The sequence below is a fragment of the Polyodon spathula genome, chromosome 35, assembly GCF_017654505.1.
Source record: "Polyodon spathula isolate WHYD16114869_AA chromosome 35, ASM1765450v1, whole genome shotgun sequence".
In the NCBI taxonomy this organism is placed as follows: Eukaryota; Metazoa; Chordata; class Actinopteri; order Acipenseriformes; family Polyodontidae; genus Polyodon; species Polyodon spathula.
In genome coordinates, this window is record NC_054568.1 from 4,595,084 (window position 1) to 4,620,519 (window position 25,436).

Sequence of the window (25,436 nt, forward strand, 5' to 3'; positions counted from 1 at the left end):
GTTATGGTAATACGTTTGTTCTACAGGAAAGACAGTAATTAAGCGTTTCAACCTCCTGTGCAAAACCTCTTTGCCGTCTGAACTGTGAGACGCATTTTCTTATGAAAGTAGATCTCGTTTAGCACACCCAGGACTCACAATATTCATTTACTGGTTTACAGTGCATCGAAATACAAAAACATCTGTAGAGGCTAGCTCGTCATGTAGAGTGAGACAGACAGGCAGAATTTTTTGAATGAGGACCCTAGTAAACGATTCAACTATTTGCAAGAACCCCATAAAACAGGACATTTTTAAACATTTGCAAACGTTTAGTAAAATGCAGACCATTTCTTGTGCTGTGACTACAGTACTGCATATTCTACAACTAACCCTCCCCTGTTTGAGGTAATCCATCTATATTTATTTTAATATGCTTGTTCGCTTTAATCAAATCTAATTGGACCGTAACACAAAAAGCCAGGGATTGAAGAGGAATGATATCACTCTATACAGTAAGTTTTTTTTTTTTTTTTTTTTTTTTAAAGCTGTGACTGCTTTAATTAGTTATTAAAGTCCCAGCTAAACTGCCAGCCTTAAAAGGGCAAATTGCCCTCTAAAGATCCTGTAAATGTAATGCTCTTGAAAAGGTTAGGAACAAAGACCCAGACTACAGCCTGCATTCTACATGAGAGATCCACCTCACAGCTCTCTGCAACAGCTCAATTCCAATTCCAATTCCAATTCCAATGCAGTGCTGTTTAATTCCAGTTACAGTCCTGCTGTTATAATTACCAACCTGCTAATTGGAATTGACCCCAGCAGAGAATGCCGTTAAGAAAGATAAAATGAGATAGCAATTATCGATTCCACACATCCATTCAGAGCAATAGGATGGGTCTGTAATGCAATGTTACTGGTTTATAAAAATTAAACTGTGTATGAATATGGCTTGGCTGTTGTGTCTTATACCAAGCATGGTCTGTCACGGTTCAACCAAGAATAAACCATGCATCCTTTTGTCTGTGTCGATTAACCCATAGCACTGAACTGCATGCCCTGAAAAGGATTTGAAACAGGGGGTACATATTAGTTACCTTCATAAACAAATATTGAAATCATTTGCGCTGTGCAATACACCCAGCAGTGTCACAGGCAATTACTAACATTGCAGCCCTTGCGAAATGCATTACTCTCCTCCTGAGCTGACCTCATATTATACAGTCTGAAAAAGGAATTCCTTGGCTGCCTGCATTGCTGCTTGCTGGAGATTTCTCCATCCATCAGATATGAATTATTCCCAAAAGAGCCAGCAACTTCTCGGCTTCAACAGAGATTAAAATTACTCCCAATTTGACTAAATCAAAGACGAGAGGCCTCCTGTGCACATTTCTGTGTTTTCCCACAGTCCGACGCTTGAGGTGTAGCGGTTTCAGTGCTAACATGTTGGGCTAACTGAAGCCTGTCTGCCTTTTGGTTGAACAAAAACATATTTGAAACACACTGGTTTTGGAGTAAAGAGAGCTGGTTATATGATCCAGTTCTCCGAATGGATTCCAATGTAAATACACTGGTTCTAATGCTGCGCCACGGGTAATGTATTAGTTCCATTTTGCTGGGTTCCAAAATTCTCTGTTCCAGTAAAAACATTTAAGTCTAGTAAAGGTTAAGCTGTCAGCATTCAGAGCACCTGTCTTTCGCAAACCAGATGTCTCTTGGCTCTTTTAACAGCGCACAATAAAAGCTCATAATCAGAGTGTTGGGTGAATGGACAAGGGTGTATTTGATCAATCAATCAATCAATCAATCAAACTTGTTTCATCTTTACTTGAACCACCATAGAGCATATTTGAAGAAATGAACTATTGCCACATTCTTATATTGTCACGTGTACTGAGTCCAGTAGAGTATCGAGTCCAATCTACAGACATGAAAAAAGGTAACTCACCCACACACTGTGTTCCATTGATCCTCTCAAAACCCTTCGGACAGCCTCCCTCCACACCAGCACCACTCCCTGAGGGCAAAAACTCCAGTTACTTCACTGGGTCACTCTCCATACAGGAGAGACAGAGCACTGTGGAAGTGCATTGCAGAAAACATGACCTTGATGAATGGGATGCAAAACTACAAATGTTATCAAGACATACAGTAGTGATCTGGAACTCTTTACTTCCAAAATAATCAAACTTCAATTATCGACAGGTAATGGCTGCTGCAGAGTATACTAATGTTCACATAACCCTTAATGTCTTTGTAAATGATAAAGTTATTTTTAGGGTTATATTATGGTCTGGGTGATGCAGGCTGTTTTAAAGATTGAGGATCTTTTCTTAGAGGGAATTTGTATGTAGCGTAATGACCACTGCATTCCAAGTAGATTCTAACATCTATTAATTCACTGGTATAAAATATAACCAAAGCATTATAAAGTTCTGGCAGTTTGTCAGTCATTGAAATGTCACCAGAGCCCCTACGGTTGTCTGCCAACTTAATTCAAAGTATAATTTATTACTGAGCGATTCCAAATGTCAAACCATTCAGAAAACTGCCAGGTTGTGCAGGGTAACCCTTTCACTGCCGGGGGTCATATGTCACCTGCCGATTTTCATTTTTAGGGATTAGACCCAAAGAGCTTTAGATTTTGAATGAAGCTGCCCAATTAAAGCAGAGACACACACAAATAAATAAATAAAAAACAGCACACTAAAGCTAATTGTAAAATAAGAGTGCTACTATATTACACCGCAAAAACCACAGTTTTTGATTTTCAGTTGTGCTGTGTTTATCAGGTATTCACAGCCTTACTTACAATTAGCAGGTATCATTTTTAGCCAGGGCGATCGTATTCCCAGAGCAGATCAAACACCAGAGGGCATTATTAACCCTATCCCCACCCCATGCTGCGGTCCTTTCCAATTCAAAATGCCTTTGTTTCTTTTTGTTTAAGAAGTTGTGTCAAGAGCAATAAGAAATGCAAGCAGGTGTGTCGAATCTTGTTAACACTACAAAGTAGCACAGTCTGAAAAGACCCTATAGTTCTCTAGTTTCATATCTGGTGACCAGCCCCTAATGGAAAAAAAAAAAAAATCCAGGTAATTGTCTCACAGGCACGCAGACCGCTGGCATTTTAGGAATTAAAGTGTGTTTTCTTGCCTGTTTAAGTATTTACAGGTGTGTAGAAGCAAGGTGTACTCCACATGTGAAAATCCTTATCTAACTTTCCTACGTTTATAATTTGTAGTTTTTTGTTTTCTTTCTTTCTTTCTTTCTTTCTTTCTTTCTTTCTTTCTTGACTCTGTCAATAAAAAATATTCATCTCTATTATCAAGTATCTTTAATATCTTTAAGAAATATATTTCATATCTAAATATATTCTGTATTTCTTTATACTGGTTATAGTTAACTGTGGCTTACCATTTTTTGGTATTCTTTACCAATCCTCTCTGGGCTTTGCCATGCCTTTCGTTGCGCTTTATACCTTGTTTGACTTTCTCTACGGACGTCACATGATCGAACAGCAGAAAAAGTTTCAAAACTGGGTCAGTGTTCTACACAAAATACTAAACAGATCTGCTGATTAGATCCAGGTACACCAGCTGTTCATTTGCTTTTCTTATGCGTTACAGATTATGTGCTAATGCGGCCCCTGCAGGACAGACTGTCTCGGCCAGAGAAAGCTGTGGGGAGCCTTGACTTTAACTGCATGCCCTCAATGGTGTCAACCCAGAGGGGTCTTTTAAATGAGTTAAGACCTAATTTAATACCCTGTTGGGTAAGGCTCTTAAACCACCACCAGACAGCAAGGTTAAGCTTTCGCTGCTGGTTCACTGTTAAAACCCATTACCCAAGGTTACGGTATCAACAAACACAAAAAAATATTTGGGAATAAAACTAAGAAATGATGGTCTGTTTTGCAGTTTGTTGCTCATAATACTCTGATAATGGTGCTTTTGGCTTTAAAACTTTTTCTCTTATCTTTTTCCTGTGATCGTTTAGGGTTTAAACTATAATCAAACTGCTTGCTATCACTTCTGCTCATGTCGTTCTCTGCTTTTTATAACTGCATTGGAATATAATGGAAATCAAGGAAGGGTATTGTTACTGTGCAATACATGTACGGTATATTAGTATAGTATTCTGACTGTAAAGACACAGTAGAATTGATTGCTATTGTAATGAATGTAACACCTGGTACAGGGGATCTTGTTCCATAGGAAAAATGCAAGCATGTTTGTTATATTAACACTTGAGTGTTTCAATGCAAATTGTATTCTAATGCTTATTTCCAGGTTACTGGTGAAGTCAACTCTGCTTACTGTCACAATTTTTGCTCTGTCCCCTTTGAAGTAATAGTAAAAGGATTTGTATTTTCACAATTTTTGCTGCTTGTTTTATAAACTATCATTGCTATAAACTATAATGAGTTTCTGATGCCAGACTAGTGATGGGATGCAGCCTACAAAAATATTTGACAAATATGGAAAGCCTAGTTACGTCTGCCAAAATCAGGTTCTCTGTGCCCGGGTGAGGAAATATCTCCATGATGTATATATATATATATATATAGCAACTACTGATATGCAGAGCATTTAAGAGTTTTGCACAGCAAGGTCCTCTGGTATTAATAGTCCTGACAGACCAGCCTGACCATTGACTGATTGGAAACTACAAAGGAAAAACCGTTACACAGCCTGGAAAACAGGACAAATACGCAGTCTGCTCCCTGGTTCCCATGGGTCTACTCAATCTTCTCCATAAAAGGTTGGCTTTGGACTCTGGCGTTGCTATTAGTAAGTTGGAATCAGTGCTCTGCACCCTTATAAAGGCGTGGGTTTCATAACTGCAGATCGTTAGAGTGTGATGGTGTTTATTTTTGTGATTTTTAATACATTATTAGTTTATAAAGTTATATATTTCCTAGGATAAAGTTAATTTTGAGCCTTAATGATCTGCTAGTTTTCACATGAATGCAGCTGGTCAGGCTGGATTGATTAATTGATTGCCAATTTAGCCTAGCCCACCTGTATTTAAGCTTGGCCGTTTGTGAGGCAGCTGGTTCGGTTTTGGACTCCAGGGAGCTGTCCTTGTGCTCTCCTGCTTTGCTGCGTAGAGTGATTTTGTTGGAAGCCTGTTGGGCAGATTTTGTTTCTGCATGGTTAAGATTTTTGAAGTGTTTCAGCACTTGCTACTTTCTGCCTTTGTCCAGCACGATCAAACCTTCACAAAGGTGTTTTTTAAAAAGCTGAATCATTTATGGTCTTACTGATTCACCAAGGAGGAAACAGGCGAATCTGGCACTGCATACACCGGTTCTTATGTAGGGTTTTGAAAGAAGCTACAGATGTACCACACTGACTAACAACACAAGTACTTTGTCCAGCATTGAGTACACACTGGAGAGATGAGTACAATGCAGGAGTGCAGCTGGACAGTTTAATAGCTTAATTTGTTTTCCAAATGGACTGCCGCTTTACAAGTCTAGTTGTTGTCCAACAAAAGTTCTGTTGACCGCTTGGAATGCAGAGAGCCTCATTCTTTTAGTGCAAACTTGTACTACTTTTCAATGTTTTATTATTTTTCTGGGGGGGGGGGGTGTTAATAGCAATTTTGTCTTCCCTGATTTTTAATCAAGCACCCCCTAAACTTAATTTGAATCCTGATCTGTATTTAAACTTTTCAATTCCTTTGAGTCTTGTGTGTAACGCTTCGAGGGCTTACATCTTCAAGTTAAAAGCTTTACTCTCGAGGATTACAGGATAGAGAAGTAAAACCGAATCTGAGTGGAGCAGTGGGGGCCAGGCTGCAGAATACTTGTGCACACAGACGAGCAACGAGCGCTGAATGATCGGTCGGGACCTGAAGAGTTCCTTCTAGCTGTCATTTTCTTGCAGGACCATTCTCATTTTTGTTTCATGTTCGTATTTGAAACGGTAACCCATGTGATTCTACGACGCCAGTGTAAATTGAATAGGGTAAAAATGAGTCAGTTTGTTCTCTTTTTAGTTCTGGTTAGTGCTGTTTTGTCCTGTTCTTGTCTGTTAACGAGTGTTTTGGTAGCAAAATGACAAACTGTACTTGTTGTAGAAATCCTTCACAGAAGAGTAAACTATTTATAAACTATAAAATATCTTCTGTGTTATGTATGGTAGAATCTAGTACTTAAAACTTGAAGGTGATTAGGCATCGTGCTATTTTAAGATATGCTCATATTAGAACAGAAGTCATTGTATTTTGTATCTTGCTCTTAATTGTACTGCAATTCTTTATGCATTTTTATATAATAATAAATAAATAAATAAATAAATAATATGGCATCTATCTCAAAAATATCTACTGGAAAACAGAGCCGTGAAAGCATGGCTGGTGTTTTTTAAGCAGGTATCCCTGCAGAACATTCTAACAGAACCTCAATATCTTTCTAAGGTTCATGTGCTACCATTGCTTCTCAGTACAGAGTTACTGTAGTGCCAGTCAGTTCAATGCAAGCTATAGGTAAAACATTCTTGGAAGTACCCCCTGTTTGCTGCAGTGCAGTGGAGACCTACCCTGGTTGGATGTACACAGGGCACATTCACTGATGCCCCATGCCTTCCCCTGACCTAGGCAGCAGATCTCCTGTGTCCTCAGTCCAGGCAGAGGGGAGCTGCACTGGAGGGCGACAAGGAGAGGAGGAGAGAGAGTTAAAATGCTGAATGCAGTTGTGTAGGGGGGGTCCAATCATGGTCCAATTTAAGACCGAGCTGTTGTAAGGGGATTTCCTTCATTACTACTGTCTATACCCCCGCCCTCCTGCCCACATAGTCAATCACAAATGAGAACTTTATTTTATAGAGTTGACCATTTTATGTAGGGGTCTTACTCTATTCCAGATATTGCGCTATTTATTTAACATGACTTGACATCCAATCATTGCTTCGATTGCGTGACGGAGGAACCCCAGTTGTGTCTTGTTTTTGTTTTTTTAAAGGCGCGGTTCATGCTGCTGTTTCACCTGGCCGTTCCGGACTTCTTGGAAGCAATATCCGAATCCGGATGACTCTGAGTAGCTGGAGTCTCCACGGATGGTCTGAGCCTGGATCCTGGGCACCGGCACCCTCCTGTGTGTGCTGGCATCGCCCTGCTCCTGCACCGGCCCCTCTCTCACACGCTGCACCTGATGTATGTTCACGCTGACCTCTAGGGGGTGCTGCACATGCACCTTCACCACCTCCGAGCCTCCTGTTGGAAAGAACGACATTCTACAACATGAGGTAATTGAAGATCAAATGCATACTTTTAAATATAAAGGGAATGTTCCATGTATGTTCATTTTTTAAACAGCCTACTAGCCTCCTTTTTCCACTGGTTATGGCTGCATAACAATTTTGATTTATTCCAAGCTTCTATTGCAAAATTGATAGCTTATTATTCAGCTGCTAAAATGGTAGCTACTGGAATTGAGCCTCAAACAAGTAACATTTAGCAGTGCAGCATTTGGCGTTGGTTGTTCTTCAAAGCCTTTTACACATGCCTCCTCTTTTTACAAAAACATTCAATGCAGATATTAGGTCTGAGCTCAGCCTCTTCTAGGCTATTTTTTTTTTCCCAGGTTGTTTAGTAAAATGGTCAGTCTCTTAACTGTCTCCTAAGTATTTCACACAGTCTGGTCGTGCCAGAGTAACCTCTGCTGCGACACGGGACAGAGATGCCTTTTGTGCACGCGTTAGGAAGTGACATTTCCAAATAACCGGCAGTCTGTTCAGATTGAAAGAAAACAACTCTTTCTGAAAACACCAAAAAAAAAAAAGGAAAAGAAAAACTTCGTAGACAAGTTAATCTTGCTGTTGTCCCGAGATACTGTTGGGAACGGAAACAGACACATTGTGGAAGATTCTGAACCTGAAGCTGCTGCTCAGAGTACTGTAAGTGCAGTGCTGGAGCATAGCAGGGGAAGACAATGGCTGCAAAGGTATTGGGACATCTGAAAAGAGTCAATCGAGATGCACAATCGCCCAAACCTCCTAACTGAAATAGTAAGAAGGGCGTGTAAGAAATATAGTAAGACAAGCATATTGGCAGAGTTTGAGTTTCTGGCTTGTTCTGGAAGTCTGCCATAAATAGGATCGCCCTTGACACTTACTCTGTGATTGATGATTCAACATTCTGTTAACAGGACTTCTGGCACGAGGACTTGGCTGTGCATTCGCATTCCCAGTTGAGAACATTGGCACATGCCAGTTCCCAAATTGATTAAGGAGGCACAGATTTATAACCTCTGCTGGTGAAGGGGACCACTTGGAGCTCCAGCTATGGCCAAAGGTTTATTTGATTACATGAGGTTAAATAAAATATATCAATTATGTTCATATTTCTTTTTAATTGTCTCAATCCTAAAACTATAGGTGATGCAAAACTTCTGAAACCTGAAACTAAGTTTGGCTTCGTGTTCCCTCAGCTTTAGTGACATCACAGCAGCCAGGCTCTTACCACTTTGCTGTGATTGGTGGCTGTGCAGTGGGAGGGTGTACACAGACTGGGTCAGTCCCTTCTTATTGGAAGATGCCGCTTCATTCTGGGCTGCCCCTTCAATCTCATTGGTTGAGGAGGAGACCGGGATGTGGCAGAATTTCCCTGTAAAATTCGGGGGGCAGAGACAGCGGTCCTTCTGCATACAAATTCCGCCATTCTGACACAGCAGCGGGCATAAGACTGGAAAAAACAAAACACAAAGCTCATCTCCTGGGTTCAAGCTGGTTAACAGCTGCTGTCAACGTTTTTGTGGTTTACTATACATATTCTTAAAGCATATTAGGGTAACAATTTAAGCATTTTTAATTACTGTATATTTACATCATACTTAGTAAATACATGTGTACTTACACATAATTGCACTCTACAGTGTACTTAGTGTGTTAATCTCTTTGCACAATATAACCCCAACCCTTTCCTGATACAATTGTGTACTTACAAATATTGTGCATACATTATTAACACATGACGTACATTGTAACTATGCATAGTAACATTGTAATTATGTCTCAGCTCACATGTATTTGCTAAGTAACTGCTATGTAAATGCACAGTAATGAGAGGCACTTGATGTAAAGTGTTACCCTCATTAGTGTAATTACTTTCTGTTTTTACAGTCTGATCTAAAATGTAGTTTCAGCAAACCAAATTTGTTAAAAGGTTTTTAAACCAGGATTGCTTTTTCAGAAGGTAAACAGTCAGTCACATTCAGTCACGCCTCTATCTAGAAGGATATTTCAAGTTGTATGAAGAATGATATTTAATTCAAAGCCATTTTCGAAAATTCATTTTTCACAAGTGGGACTCTTTGCCACTTCTAACCCATGATAAACGGAAATTGCTGGAATTTAATCTGGCAACTGGTTTCCAAACTTCTCTCCACTCGCAAACAACTCCAGGGGTGCTATGAGTCATTGCACTTTGTCTTGTAATCAATGTGTTTAGCCACCTTTAAGGTATGCCAGAAAATGAATTGCAATCCCTTGGAGTAAATGAATAGCTAGAAACCTTCTTGCGACAGTTAGAAAATGGCTTGGGCATGTCCCAGATCCGTGCAGGGTTCCAGACTACCCAATTGTATCGTACACCAGCCTCAGGATATCGTTTCCATTACCAGATCCTTTTTAATTGCCGTCTTCTCGGCAGAAGCTGCCCATATTGAGAGCTCTTATGAAAAGGGTATTAATAAAATTGGAAAAGCTGAGTTTGTTACCAAAGCCTGACGTATGAAGACCAGCTCCCAGCATGAATGCTACAGTATATCTTCCATTCTCTCAGGTGGTACAATTTATGCCAGAACGCCTTTATTCTCGCTTCTCGTAATTTTGACTTAAAAAAGCTGAGATAATGTCCTCTTTGTGCCTTGCAATGCAAGCTGTATGTGTGTCTTCACATAAATAGGAGACTAAAGATGGGACTTTTTTTTTTATATGTGTTGCTTCTCTGATGTCTTCTAGTCTTTTTGAGTCCGCTGTAGGCAACTCTAGGTAATATGGGTAGATTTCTGAGATGGTCTTTATTTTAAGGAACTCATAGTGTTGAGGTTAGCTTGACCTGATTAAATCTCTAGCTGAAGGTTCTGTGTACGGACAAGTTGGAGACAAAAGCAGGTACAGTCTAAAGGCCAAGCAAGCAAATGCTGAGGAGGGAGAGCTGTGGGAGTAATCTATTTAGCCGAGACTCAAAGTGCCTGCAACAAGAGAATCTTGTGCCGCGGAGGGTGCAGTCTTCTCCCAGGCCCTCACACATTAAACATCTGAACCTTTTGGTGCCCCCTTTTGTCCTTCTGAGCTGGAGTTGAAACCCATCCAAAATCCACATGGATCATTCAATTTCAGTGCTCTGCCCTTCCTCTGAGGGGCTGAACTGGGTTTTCCTGCCCCAGAGCTCAGCAGAAAGCATGTTTCAGCACCCAGCCCCTCCAAACTGCCAACATGGCTTCTACCTGTGATGATATAGGAGGCCTCCACCTTGGCAAGGAATGGCGCTGTTCATCAGTGGAGGTTGCATGTGTGCCCAGTTCTAAAGCCATTACTGTGATTTCTTTTGGAGAGGCTGTTATTGCCTCTTTTAAAGTGTTTGTTTGCAACGCAACTGGAAGGATCAGAGCATACGTTTCAATTGCTGGAAAAAGGGGGAAAGCTCATTGTGCAATGAGATTCAATGCAAATGTTTAAAAAAAGAAAAAAAGTCCATTATTCTGCAAAAACTAAAACGAACTACATAGAAGAACAACTCTGGCACGTGTTGCTCGTTTGAGCCCATTCCAGCTCTTGAATGAAATCTCTGTCCTGTCTTCTAATAGTGAAACCTGCTCAATATAACTCTTCTTAATGCCCCAGTGCCATTTTTACAGAAGAATGTTTATAGACTTCTCATGATCATGGCATCGCACATGCACAGTGTAATAGACTGCAATACAAACATATTCTCATACATGTATAAATGTAAACCCACACCCCACACCTTCGGTGATAACTATTACACACTAGGAATAGCATGATAAAAATGGCAAAGTATTTTTTAAAGTTGCTGTAGTAAGCTGACAGTGCTTCGTCCTTCGGATAAGTAAAACCGAGGTCCTATTGTAAGTGACTCTGCAGTAGCAGTTGATGCATAAGTCACCTTCTAGTCTCTTTAGATACAAGTGTCTACTAAATGCTTAATTAATAATAATAATAGAGGTTAGGGTTAATTAAGAAATCAAAACAGTGAAGGATCTTAATACAGACTTGATGATTCACCCCTGTGTTGGAAATGCACGGAATGTGGAATGGGTTGAGGGGAAGCATCACGACATTCCTGGCCAACTGAAGGCATGTGGAAAGACTTCTCTTCCCTGAGAAGGTCCGAAACTTTGAAGCTGAAACATTAGCACTCTGAAAAATGTCATCGCAAATCAAAGACACATGCCCCACAGCTCGGAAACACAGGGGGAATGCACCAGTGGTCTGGAGGACTGTGATCTTAATACAAAACTGAACCATGACTACTTTCAGACATGTATCTCAATTCCACACCGACCAAATCTGATTTCCTCCCAATTAGATTATTTTAACATTAAAGAGATGCATTCCCAGGTGCTGTAAAATGTTTCTAAACAAGGTGTTTATCCCAGCAGGGTAACAGTCAATCAAATCGACCTCCTAAGTTTTACAGCCCTAACTTCAAAACTTGCAAACAGAACTCAAAGGCAAAACAATATAAAACTATGACAAATGTTTCAGCTCTTGTCTTTATTCAGTGTACTGTCTGTTAGAAAAGTTTACCACAGCTTTTTTGCAGTTTCCCATAGTTATACAATGCACTTGTTTGCCATGTTTATTAGTACGCTTTACCATGCCTCAATATTCTTTAAATGTTCTTCTCTATGCATTATCTGTGCTTTCTTACACTTCGCTGTACTTTTGCTATAGGAAATGTTAATATGGGGTATGCATGAGAAGTCTTGGTCTACTTGGATTTTGTTTCTCATAAATGTACCTTTCAATAGTTTACACTAAATGTTTTTCTTCTATAACTTTAAACAAGATCAACTATAAATAAAACTTGGACTTGTTAGCATTCATTTTACTTCTACAGTGCTTGGCTTTACTGTGGTTTTTACCACACTTTACCACAATGTAACTGTGCTTTCTATTTTCACTGTGGCATAACAGACAAAACAAACAAAACATAATAATAATAATAATTTGAATCTAATCCTGCCTTTGTGGCTCTAGTACAGTCAGTTTCATTGTCGTTGAGCTGACAGTATCTATCAGTGTGCAGTATTCATTTTCCTTTCAGCCGAGCTTATTTGCCTTGGCTTTCTCTCTGCTAAACCAAGCCCTGGAAACACATGCCCTAATGAACATGTTTTGGTTTAACAAGCGCAATTTGCTGAATGTCAAACAGAGGTGACTTTTAACTTCAATCAAACAGCCCTGATGCTCAACTTCATGGAATTTCTCAGCCGTACACAGTGTGAAGAACAGCGAGGAATAGAGTTAAAGTTATTGTAAACGTTCTTTCATGTATGCAGAGGTGTATAGATAAAATACAGTGAAGGAAACCAGAATTACTGATTTATAATGAACCGGGTCTATAAATACCAGGAGCCAGATTGATGAAGCCTTGCTGTGTAGTTTTAAATACTTTCCCCCAACTAGACAAGACAATCTGAGATTATCATTAAGAATTTATGATAATCTGGGTAGTTCTGCAATTAAGAATTTCAACACGAAACGAGATTGATATGTAAAATCATGACAGGCAATAAAATTAAACCAGGAAAAGTTTTACCAAAACCAAAAAAAAAAAAAAAAAAAAAGGTGACTTTTCCGACTGAAGTACTTTGCGAGACACACTAAAAACAAATTTGAAAATGAGTTTGTCAGTGAAACTAATTCAAAGCACATTTATCCCTTAAACGATCAATTTATCTGTTTTTGTTCTTTTAAAATATGCACCCCCCTAACATAATACGACTAGTGCCAGAAGAACTAGTTTAAAAAAAAACTAAAAAACAAAAGTAAATTATAAAAACAATACACAGAAAGAAGGCAAGAGAGAAAACCTCTTCTGAGGGTTCAGTTCACCATGCACTTTTTTCTGCACAGCTGCTGAAAATTACCAAAGACAATCACAGTCTCTCTTTCTCTCTATCTCTCTCTCTCTCTCTCTCACTTTTTTTTTTAAAAGTTCAGATGCTTTCCCTTCAATCTAATCATAGTAAGGAAAATGAAAATCTACTCACAGACTCTGAAGCCATCTCCAGGGGCTGAATGCCCCCTCTCAGAGCTATAGACGGTGGTGACATTGCCTCTCTCACAGTGGTTGGTACAGCGACCCCCGATGCAACGCACCTTGCAGATGGTTGGAGTGAACAGCACTTTAATGCGTTCGCCCGCAGGGTTTTGATTCCTGGCTGGGGAGGGGAAAAAGGCAAAGAAGTAAAACAGCAGGGCAGATCGAAGCAGGTCCATGTCTCTGTTCATCCCAGAGGAAACGTCGGAGAAGAATTTTCTCTTTTACTGTTCACCCGCTGTGACTTAGCTGTGAGTCGCTCCCCTTTTCCCAAAATACATGACGACCAAACAGAAATACACAGACACACACACACACACATGCACACACGCACGAAAAAAAGAAAGCAAGCAAGGTTCAAAGCTTGCTTGGAAATGAATGCCTGTCTACTTAATTGGAAGCAGTATATGAAGCATTGACTGGGCTGAGGTCCAAACACAATGTTTGGAAGGGTTCTCATCCATCATGCTGCACTATTAACCCTTCACTGTGCTGGTGCTGTTACAATTTTTTTTTTGGGTGGGGGGGGGGGGGGGGGGGGGGGGGGGCGTTTCATTTTTTTTTCTACTAGCCCATGCTGAAAAGCTTTTAACCTTTTCTCTGCCAAGCAAAATAGAATGCTGCCACTTTGCATGGTTAGACATTATAGTGCAGGGTTGGAAACAAGTCTCCCATTGCTTAGCAGTTTGATCCATTCCTGATGTCATCATTAACCTTCCCCACTCTGCCCCTAGTGGATGTACGGAATACTACATTTGTTTAAGTTGCATTTTTCATGAGTGGCTTCGTCTTGCAAGGGTACAGGTTAAGGTTTACAGGTGGTCTTAGAAATGGCCAGTGCTTCTGAGAGCTGTATTGCTAATGGTTTTAACTAACGCCATTAGTAAGAAAACCCCTGAAAAAACAACCTAGGTAAACACAGGCGAAAAATACATAGAGTACTCCTTTCGCTCTTGGGTCCTGCAGACGCTTGGCAGAGGAAGGAACCGGAGATCCGGGGCTGTAAATAGTGTTTGAAACTGGGCACGGTCCTGAGGACGCAAGCCCTCGCCAGATGGGTTTTCATGTTTGAAAGCAACTCTAAATTACTGTAATTTACAGCCTCACTGCTGACATAGTGAGCCATTTATCACATCCTCCAGGTAAAACGTGGAAATCTTTTACCAAATCCAGCTGAGCTTTGGCCAAACAGTTTTGCAATACCTAGAGTTTTAGGTTTGAGACATAATTAAAACTAAATATTTAAACATAGGTTTATCTTTTAAATAACATCATGCAATCAAAGAAACAAAACGATATCGTGAAAGTCTACCAGAAGCCATTATAGTAGCACAGTATTTCATGTTGGATTTCAAAATGACACATTTATGTCAATTTTGTTTGTACATTTTTTGTTACATATATGGAAAACTACAAAGTAATTTAATACTTTGATGTCAAATTATTGAGATGGTTTCATTTGACTTTATGAAGCAAAATTAGTTAATATTAATATTTAGCAGAGACCTGGGGGTGAACTACACATCACAACCGCGGCTGCAGAATCAGTTAAATGAGGTTAGGTGACTTGATCTGGGTTGCACACAGTGAGTCACTGGCTGGAACATTTTGATAACAAACCACTTTCTTTAACCACTGGACCACCTAATTCTATAGGGTTGTATTGACAACAGAACTGGCAGAAGGCACAGGTGTCGTTGTCCATCAAATCAACAGTATGAAGGTCACTCTTGAAATCAGGACTTGAAGGATGTGTTGCAGTAAGAATACCTCTGTTAAGAAAGGGGAACCAGACTAAAAGGCTAAAATATGCACGAGAACACAGGAATTGGACTATGGAACAATGGTCAAAGGTGCTCTGGACTGTTGATGGATGGACAGCGACACCCGTGCCTTCTGCCAGTTCTGTTGCTTGTCTTCCTTCTATTCCTTAAAGATGTTATCTTCAAGTATTGCTCATCCTTGTTAGACAGCGTTTTGGGTCCTCCAGTCCTGGGTTTGTCAATTACAGCTGATGTTTCTCTATGCTTGTTGATTGTGCTTCGGATACCACACCTTGAAAATCGAATGATGAGAGCGATTTCATTTCACATGTTTTTCCTTCTTTATTCGAGTTCCCACAAATTCATCATGTTTTTCCTTCTTTATGCAAGTCACTCCTTTCTAATACTACGATTAAACGACACTAGTGGATCTTTTTACGAGATTTTCTGAAAACGTGTGATCACCTATTATATATATATATATATATATATATATATATATATATATATATTATATATATATATATATATATATACTATAGTAATGTATATCAGGCATTATTTTAGATAGTCCGTTTTAAAATTGTTTTTTAAATATTTACTAAAAATATAAATGATACTTGTTAACCAAGTTTCGATCAAGTATGAGAGAGAGAGAGAGACAGAGAGAGAGAGAGAGAGAGAGAGAGAGAGAGAGAAGGTGATTGTGAGCACTATACTATCTGGATCTTGGAGCTCTCTTGGCTTGTATTAACAGGAGAGAGAACACTGTTCTGCTCTGTACTGTGATTAGCAATGATGTCATGGAAATATATGAAATCCCATCTGAAACTAATCCTGTATCAAACAGCATGACCAGTTAGTGCAAGGGTAGTATACAAACCAGAATAATCCAGCACAGAGAACCAGAGACCATATTGCAGCTGTGCACTGCTGCTCTTGTATGGATACAGGTGAGCACATCTATGAAAAGCTGCACTAAAATTGCAACACCCTTTACTGTAGGATTCAACAACTCCAGTAAAAACTAACATCTGTGTTCGGGAGTTTTATGCAGTTTTATTGCTTGCTCATGTAGAATAAAAGTAATGTGTCTTGATGTTTTACTTGAATTGTAATGACTGCAACATTATTGTGATTGACCCCAGGTTTGATGACAGTGGTTCGGTTCTGCTAATGGCAGCCTCGTCCCTTTGTCGCTCTCATGCATTATATAAACCCTGTGCATTGCTGTTGCAGTGCCATTGCCTGCATTGCGACTGAAGATTATTTAATGAGGGGTCCCGAAGGAGTGAAGGCTGTCGTTCTCCCCTCTCTCCTCACTCTCCTCTCTCCCAATCTCCTCTCCGCTCTCCCCTCTCTCCTCTCCCCTCTCCTCTATCCAAAGACTGCCATCGGGCAGCCCTACAACTCTCACAGATGGCTGCCAGATAAGCTTATTATTTTAATTATGAAAGGGGGGCCGTGCTCCATATACAGCCAGACACCATTACACTCCAGCATCAACATAATAATATAACCCGAAATGAATAAGTCACCTTGCTTTGAGAAACATAAAAAAACATGTAGCACTGGATTTTGTGGACTTGTTTGCTAAGGAAATCTTTGTAACCCTTTAAATAATGACTTCAAATTCAGTATTTCGTATTTTGACCGAATACCACAGGAATCGCACCTGAATATCCGATGCACTTCCTCGGAGTTCTGAAGCAATTCATTTGGAATTCAGCCCCTGTTAATTCATGTGCTTTTAATTACTGCATAATTATTCCAGGTTCCTTTGTAACAAATGATGTCGATCACATGTATAAGGCATGCATTCATCAATAGAATAACACGTCTCCCAATCTCATGGTATGAGATAGAGATGAATAAACAGTGAATTATATGTTTTCTTGGTGTTTTCCTCCCCCATTGATGATAAAGCTCCATTTTCTAGGTGTTGAGATTCATAGCCAGCGCGAAATTTCACTGCTCTGATTACTGGCACGTCTAACTTGACTGTCCTCAAAATAAGACGCTGGGAATAGATGTTGTAAATATCATTTTACACTTTTAAGAGATGGGAAAACTTTTAGAATGGCAGCATTCTCGAGCTTGTGCTGTGATTTTTTTTTTTTTTTTTCAAAGAAATAATTATTTGGTCCTGATTGGGTTAATCAATTAAAAAACCCTGCATTGTGTAAATGCAAACCTTCAACACTCTACGCCCAAAATGTAACTGTGTTTATTTTGCAGCAAGCAGCATCTTGATTTCACATTGCTGAATCAACGAGTAAACATGATGATGTAGCTGACTTTGGATGTCGCTCGGGGCAAGGATTACATTTTCTGTGCTTTTCAAAAAGAAAAAGCTGAAAGAACTTTTCAACACGCGATGGTGAGGTCATCTGGGAAAATGATTTTGGTTTTCATTAACAAAACACCATCAATCAAGTATTTGATTATGAGTCGGGCGCAGTTTGGCCAACTAAAACAATGACAGGACCTGGTTACATTGACATATCAGAGCATTGCTAATGCATGATAGTGCTAGAGCAGCAACGACAGGCTGGCTGATAACCTTATCTCAGTCTCCCCAGGGTTGGAAAATCAGGAAACCAAGCCAAAATATATACTTTTTTTTTCTTTTTTTGTGAAGGGTCGGTGTGGGGTTTTATGGCTGTTTATTAAACTGCTAACAGCGCATTTTGGTTACCTAATAGGGACTGTTAAAACCAGGGGCCTGAATTGTGAGGTGATCTTTTTACTGAGGTGGCCATAAAGGTTTTACTGTGTTTGTTTTTACCATAATGTACAGCTGTGGCCACAAGTTTTGCATCGCTGTATGGAATGAACTAATTTTGCTTCATAAAGTCAAATGAAACCTGCTGAAAAATGTTGCATTAGCCTATTGAATTGCATACCACTTTGTAGTTTTCCATATACTTAATGGGAAAAACTGTCAAACATGAAAAAATGTGACATTTCGAAATCTAACATGAAATACCTGGCAATTGAACCTTGGTTCACGGTAGCCAAACACAATACTTGCTATGCCAGAAAAACTGGATCACAGACAAGTCTGAATTACCCTAATAAATATTTACCTGGTAAAAGCATAGAATGTGTAAGAAAGCATAGAAAAGCCTAGAAAAAAATAGAGGATTCGATGGAAGTCTATTAAATCATAAATGGTACAGATAAAGTTAACGCCAATTTTAACACAGAGAGAAGAACAAGAGGGCATGAATGGAAGCTGAGTAGAGTTTAGAACAGAAGGCAGGAAGCACTTTTTTATACAGAGAGTTATAAATGCACAGAATAGTCTACCATGTGATGTAGTCGAATCTAAAACGCTGGAAACATTTGAAAAAAAAAGACTAGATTCTGTGCTTTTAGGAGAGAATTGCCTAAGTGTAACCATATGCAAACTGACAGTGCTTATTCCCCATGGTAAACTTTTATAAAAAGAAGGGCGCACGGGCGGTCTCATAACTAAGTCAGCAGCTTGCTACGCTGGGCCTCCACGTGCTTAGACAGCAGGGCGGTCATCTTCAACGGCAGGCTGCCTGTCCCCAACGACTTCTTCTGTAGCACAGACTGGGCTTCTTTCGGCCAGGGGATGAACACAGGGCTTAGCATTGCGCAGGGAGAAAGGAGACAGCTTAGCAAACACTGGGCAAGAGATCTGTGTGCTGGGAAAAAGTCTGCATGCCTACAGCTATGTTCAAAGGTTTTGCATAGCTAGAATTAGGTCTGGCAATATTAACACTGCCACGTTCCAAATCTCGTCTTACGCAGGCTGACTGTCGACGGCTTTTCTTCGGTTACTAAAACGGCGTAAATTTTAAATAATTTATATATATGGGCCGCGTGAAATCCATTTTATGTAAAGTTTTGGTAAGATTTGGGCCCCCCCAATATTTTGCATAAATTTTCTATGGTTCTATAATTCATGGGGGGCGGGGTGGGGGGGTGGGGGGGTCTGAGCAAGGAAAAATGGGCAATACAATCCTCACCCCTAGTCTTGCTGTAAATAGTCTGTTTTTTGCAAACTTTTGAACACTGCTGTATACATATATAGCGGAGCACTTCATGCAAAAGTCAACCTTTTCCACTGTGTTTAAGGTGAACTACAATATTAAAACAAAAAACCAATGCCCTTTGTACAGATTTACTGTGACGTCATCTGGGGCCACCTTAGCTGTAAACAGAAACCCAAGATAAAAGTGCTCTGTATCCAGCATGCAGAGCCCTGCCCGGCTGCAATAAAAACATGAGCCACCTACCATCATGATGACTCAATGGATCTGCACCCTGCCAATAGCAAGGTCAGAAGTTAGCAGCTTTATTGCCCTGTGCTTGTACGGTCTGGTTTGTATATTTTAAAAGGGACGCTTCAAAAATGTAAAGCAGCAAAGCAGTGTCTCAGGTAGGGAACTCACTTTCAACCTTCGATCAAGTCACGTAAACATCAAGCATATTTTAGGCGCTTCCAGTACTAGAACAGCTGGTGTAGCTGGTATGTCAATAAATGATACGTCCAGTGATCGGAAAGGAAGGAATTTACCTCAATCCATTACGTCCTTGCTGTGCTCCAGAGTTCGCCTCCTCCCCAGCCTCTGCCTGCTTTTCGGCTTCGTCTAAGGGGGGAGGGCAGCTATCCTGCCCCCCTGGCCATGGCTTTCCTGTAGTCAGCCTCTCCACTTATCTGCAAGCTAATTTATGTGCAGGAGTAACTTGAAAGGCGAGAATGTAATGCAAAAATATCTATAATGTATAGCCTTTAATAAATCATTTATCGCATGACCTGGCTGAGCTGAAACTGAGCACTTGTAGTGGTCCAGAACGATATTCAACCTGCAGTTCGTTTGTTGCATGGCTGCATTGTGAACCTGTCGGATACTCATACGACCAGCTTAACATTGCTTTAAAGCTGATAAGAGCTTCTCTTTTGCACTGTGGTCTATGAGAGTTCTGCTCTATCCGTGCCATGCAGTGAAGCTGCTTCTGGTAATGGAATCATAAATCCATACAGGTTTCGAAGCTAACAAGCTGGTTAGTTCAGAAAACAAAAGGTGTCTGTACTGTACAGTAGATACTGTGTTAGTATTGAAACAGGCTTCCCTAGAGCGCCACTCTAACTCTAGCCTAAAATACCCTGATACAGTTACTACCAATGTGAATTGTATTGTAATAGGTTGACATGTTGACAAGTAAATTGTCCCAGTAATCCACCGTTGAGTAACCAGGGTCCCAGGGGTTGGAGGGAGGGCTGTGCTTGGTGGCTTGTTTTGTTTTGTTTTGTCCTTTGTCCTTGGTTACCACGAAACATAATCCTGTGTTTTCAGCGCAGCTACAGATTTGCTATGTTCAGGGATTTGTAATTAGTATCAAACTTATGCTCAGGTTAATGAAATAAGTATATGTTCTGAAACTGTGGCAATGCATGACATTGGTGCTTGACTTGAAAGAAAATGACATCAGCTTAAAAACATGTTCAAGCACGTTCTTTCTGTGTAATTAGGGCTCCCATGTGACTCCAGGTACACAAGGACAGATGGGGGCCGGTTCAGGCTGTTCAACTCGCATCGCAGTGCATTCTGTTTAGTGTAGCCCTGCTGTGAATGATACATGAAGTCATGTGGGAGCCCCATGTGTGATATATTCTGGAATCTGTACAGATCTGTGATATACAGTATTGCTCTTAGCTTTCAGAACATATTTATAGAATACAAAATGTGCTACCTATGAGAGAGAGGCTTGAAGATTTAATGCATAACCTCCTTCTGCTTCTTAATGGTCTGTATGGCTTAGAAGATATAACATATAAGAACTCCCCTGAACACACATTTCCGCATTGAAGATATTAAGAAAACTTTTAACCAAAGTGCTTGTCGTTGAATTGACATTGAAGCTGAACACATCATGGGTGAAATATACAGCTAAATATCCTGATACTGCAGCTTTAAGAAGTTCATCATAATCATGAAAAGTAACAGTGCTTTTGAAAGAGAACCGGTAAAGGCTGCCACCAACTGATCGGTTGTTGCTACACGTTTTTGACCCCTCATTTAAGTCACAGGCAGTAAATCCTAATGTGGATATCTAATTCCAAAACAAAGCAGAGTGGATTTCCTCATCCTTTTCGGAGTTTCTGTTTCTCCAGGGATTTTACAGTGTCCAGATGGCCTTTCCAAACACAGCATCCACTAAGAATATACAGTACGTTTGTGATTAGACTTCTGTTGCGATGGGACGAAACGCTACGCGATAAGATTTTGAAAGAGCAAAAACAAAGAGAGATCAGAAAGACTCTGTGTAAATTCTGTGTCAAGTTAAAGCTGGATTGTATATCCAATTGACCTAATTTGATTTGTGATTTTGAAACAAAAAGATTAAGATCTTTTATCTGCAGTTTTGAATTGTAACTCTAGTGCCCTGACCAGAAATTTTAGTAAACTCACAGCATGTTTAAAAGTTATTGGCAGTCTATTCTATACTATAAACAGTAACCAGCCTTTAACCCTTTTTATTCCATTGTATTCTAGTGATGATAGTAAGAGATCAGTTAGATGGTGGGGAAACACCAGTTAACATTTAGTGGTAATTAGATGAGATATATAGAGTGTACTCCATTAACTTTAATGGAGTTCTTCAGTTATTCCACATATGAAAATAACCCACATCACTCTGTAAATGTTTATGAAGTATTCTGTTTATATATCAAGGACAGTGTTTGTAAAAGCAAATCTCTTTAAACCTACAGTAGTGATTATTCATATCCTTTATATACCTACCTGTATGAAATCCCCTGGGTGTGAGAACCAGTAAGCAGTGATATAGAAACAAGAGGCACTCGTGTGTGAAAATGTTAGACCACTTTGTGCTTTAATTAGGCATCTTAAACAACTTCTAAATGTTTCATGCATTTTGTGGCTATGTGTTCCTTTTCTCTTACTGTTCTAAATGAATGTGGCCTATTAAAGTCATCAGTTAAACTAGACCATCACTAATTTGTCTATTTTGACAGTTTTCCAAGATTTTCAGTTCCAGTGGTTTGATTTCATATGCACAATGCATCAAAACTACAGAAGCTTCCTGTTAAAAGACCACTTCCTTTTTAAGAAGTATTACTGAATTTTGAAGTGTGATCTGACAACCCTTCTAGATATGCAATCCTCAGCAGCCATCATCTTCCTCCATTCTCAGAATGCATGAAGGCAGAAACAGTAATTCCCATGCGGTTGCAGCCTGGGATAAAGAATGTGCCTCTTTCAAACTCTGGTACAATTTTTTTTACTAACCTTTACTACACTACACAGCTAATGAAGTAACAGTCCATGTTATAATGGGATCCCAAAAGGAGGTTATTAATTGACTTAGAAGCATAAAATCAGCTTGCAGTAAGAATATCTGGCAAGATGATGCTGAGAAGTCTACTTGGTTAGTTTAATAGTTTCCTGAACGTCTTGGAGCATGATGGTTTATTTTATCAACTTTCCAACTGTCTGTTTCTGCCATTAAATCAATTTCTGGTTGGAAAATGGAACTCTTAGTCATTCATTCACAATGAACTATAAAGTGAGTGCAAAGCAGAAGCTAATAACTCAGTCAAAGCATGCAGGAAGGGCTTGTCAGATCTGGGGGGGAGGGGGAGCGGGGGGTTGATTTCCGACTGGAAATGTGCCGGATCTTTTAAAGGAAGACGTTGAGAGGAAAGCTAAAGAAACCTTGAAATCTTTCAATTTTGGTCAGTTTTTTTTTTTGTGATGTGAAACTACAAAGCGGTGTGCAATTCAATCTGTTAACATAACATTATTCAACAGGTTACATTCGACTTTATGAAGCAAAGTCAGTTAATGCAATAAAGTGATGCAAAACGTGATACTGTGATACTGTCTGAGATCTGTTAGTGAGTGCCTCAAGCCTTGAGCCCCAGCTGACTATATATCAATGAATCCCCACACCCAATTTTGTGATTACCGCCATCCATTATGCTGACTCTCAAAGCCTCTGTTTGAGAGATCAGGGAGCAGCGCGTTGCCAGGTCTGCCTTCACAATTAGGGCTCTGCATTGCCTGACGCTAGCAAGGAAAGAACAATATGGTTCAATTCTTCAAATGCACGTAAACCTTTATAATATGTGTGTGTGTGTTTATATATAATTAAGAATTTGAACCTTTTGTGTATAGCCAAACAAAAGGCTCTCTTTATTTTTTTCATTCATTTTGTAAAATTGTGTACACTGCAGTTATACCTCTTTTCAAACATACGTTTGTATTCCTATACTTGTGGGGACTTCTCATTGACCCTCACTGTACTTTTATTTACTATTTTTAACTCCAGTCAGACAAACTCCACAGAGGGTGAAAGTCGACAACAAACTAAATATTTTGGCACTTTTAGTTTTTTTATGTTTTTTTTAAAGGCATATTTAGTTTTTAAAAAGGTGTTTTACAAAAACGTTGTTTTTTTCAGGAGTTACTATCTTTGTGGTAACTTTTAAAAATGTAGTGACCTCCTGGCTGTACTATGAACTGTTCTTGTGGAATCTGAAGACAGTTAGTTCTTGAGCCAATGGATTAGCTTTAATAGATACCCTGGGATTAAAGAAAGCTGAGTGAGGAAATCTGTTGCTTGGTCAATAAAGGGCTTTGAGGGATTCAGGCCCGGAGCAAGGCCGAGGCAAACTAGACAGCTGCCTACAGTGACAAAAAAACAAAAACATTAAAACAAGGAATCTGAGTTTTTGTACAAGATTGCACAATGCAAGCTGAACCAAAAACCTTTACAATACTGATATGATGCCGTGCTAGGCTTTGCCTGGAGCACCAAGCTTCCTAACACTGTCCTTGAGTCTCATAAAATAAAATGAGACTTTTATATAGACTTGTGCAGTGTGTGTTTATATTTTGGCAGTATAACACAAACAAACAGAATCGCAGTATTCGCTCTGGCTACCTTTAAAAGCTTCTTAGATTAACGAGACCCCTTTGATGAAGAAATATCGATTCCTGCATTTTTTTATATATGAGTGTAGATATCTGTATGGCTGCCATTCATTTCACCTTCACCCTGTTCCAAGCGAATGCTTTATTCTGCCGATATAGCTGTGCTCTCCTGAATGCGATTTTTATAGCATGGCTGGCATCTTACTTGGAGAAAGCTACATTTTGCTTGAAGGGAGATCCTATTCAATGCCCAGCTTATATGTGTGTCTGTGAATGTAAAGTAAGACATGTCATGAGTGTGTGTGTGCGAGACCGTACATTTTTAAAGAGCAAGTTTTCATAATTTTGCAATGATTTTCAGCCGATCACTAGATGGCACTGTCTTCCTCCTTAGTTTTCCCCGTAAGTGTTTTTTGAGTTGCATAAAGCAGCTGAACACAGTTAGGTCAATACCCTAGTGATTTACAGTACCTAAATGTAATACCTAACATATTTTATACAACCAAACCCCAGCTACTGAACCCAAACCCAACCCTGGCTATTGAACCCTAACCCTAATCCTAACCTTAACACAGACTTATAAAAAATAATTAAAAAATCAATATTTGAAAATTTTATAAGCAGGCAGCTAAAAGTATAATATAATATTTGGCCTGATGTTTATAGTATTTCTTCACCAAGGTTAAACAAATCGATGTGAAGGAAAGAGGCAAGTCCAGAAGTATACTGAGTTATGAAATGCACCTGAAGTGTTCGTCTGCCTTCTCTGCAGCCGTGACCTTTCAGCTCTGCACAAATGTCTTCATGAGTGTTTTTTATTCCACTGAATTCCGCTGTCAGGCAGTAGAAACGTGTGTGACGTAGAATACTGAAATGTGAGGGCACTCTAACAAAAGAAAAATAGCAACATTACACACACATGCTGCAAAGAGAACCCCTGCATTGTGTTGGGCAACTGACTGATGATTATTTCAACAGGGGCTTCCTATTGACAGAGGCACTGTGTTACAGCACCACTGTAGTACCATTTCAGCAGCCTCTTGTCACTGACCCAGCCCTCATGCTCAGCCCCGGAGTGTCGGTGAGGTTCGTTTGGTTAGGTTTGGCACTTCTCAGTCTCTGTGTCGAGCGGATCGATCCAGTCAAACCCTTTCTCCAGATCCTGCAGAGCTGCATTGATCCCCCGCTAATGAGACACGGAGTGAAGTCCTTGTAGCAAAATCAATGCTCTGGAATTGACTATGGTCTCATCAGGGTATGTTTCCTGCAGCAGAGGCCATGACGGCGCTATGGGGGGATTGCTGGCTCATCTTGGCTCTAGTGTTTGCAGCTAATTTGAAGTTAATGCTTTTATATTTCACGCTTGAACTGGTGGATGCTGGTCGGACACAGTCTGTCTATGTCACAGTCCCTTAGCATGCATTTAAATCATTTAATATATATATATATATATGCATCC

The 25,436-nt window shown here is 39.8% G+C and overlaps 1 protein-coding gene across 14 annotated transcripts in view; it reads right to left on the minus strand.

Annotated features, from left to right (window-relative positions):
• Positions 1–13,651, minus strand: part of LOC121303795 (latent-transforming growth factor beta-binding protein 4-like) — a 36,756-nt gene extending 23,105 nt beyond the window's left edge. For all 14 annotated transcript variants that reach the window (XM_041234588.1, XM_041234585.1, XM_041234587.1 and 11 more), the window contains exons 1-5: positions 13,229–13,651; positions 8,449–8,670; positions 6,974–7,200; positions 6,528–6,630; positions 1,928–1,996 (exon numbers count right to left, since the gene is read on the minus strand). In XM_041234588.1, the coding sequence (XP_041090522.1) occupies positions 1,928–1,996; positions 6,528–6,630; positions 6,974–7,200; positions 8,449–8,670; positions 13,229–13,469 (862 nt within the window). In that variant the 5' untranslated portion in view covers positions 13,470–13,651. The remainder of the gene's footprint in view (positions 1–1,927; positions 1,997–6,527; positions 6,631–6,973; positions 7,201–8,448; positions 8,671–13,228) is intronic.
• Between the last annotated feature and the right edge of the window lie 11,785 nt (positions 13,652–25,436).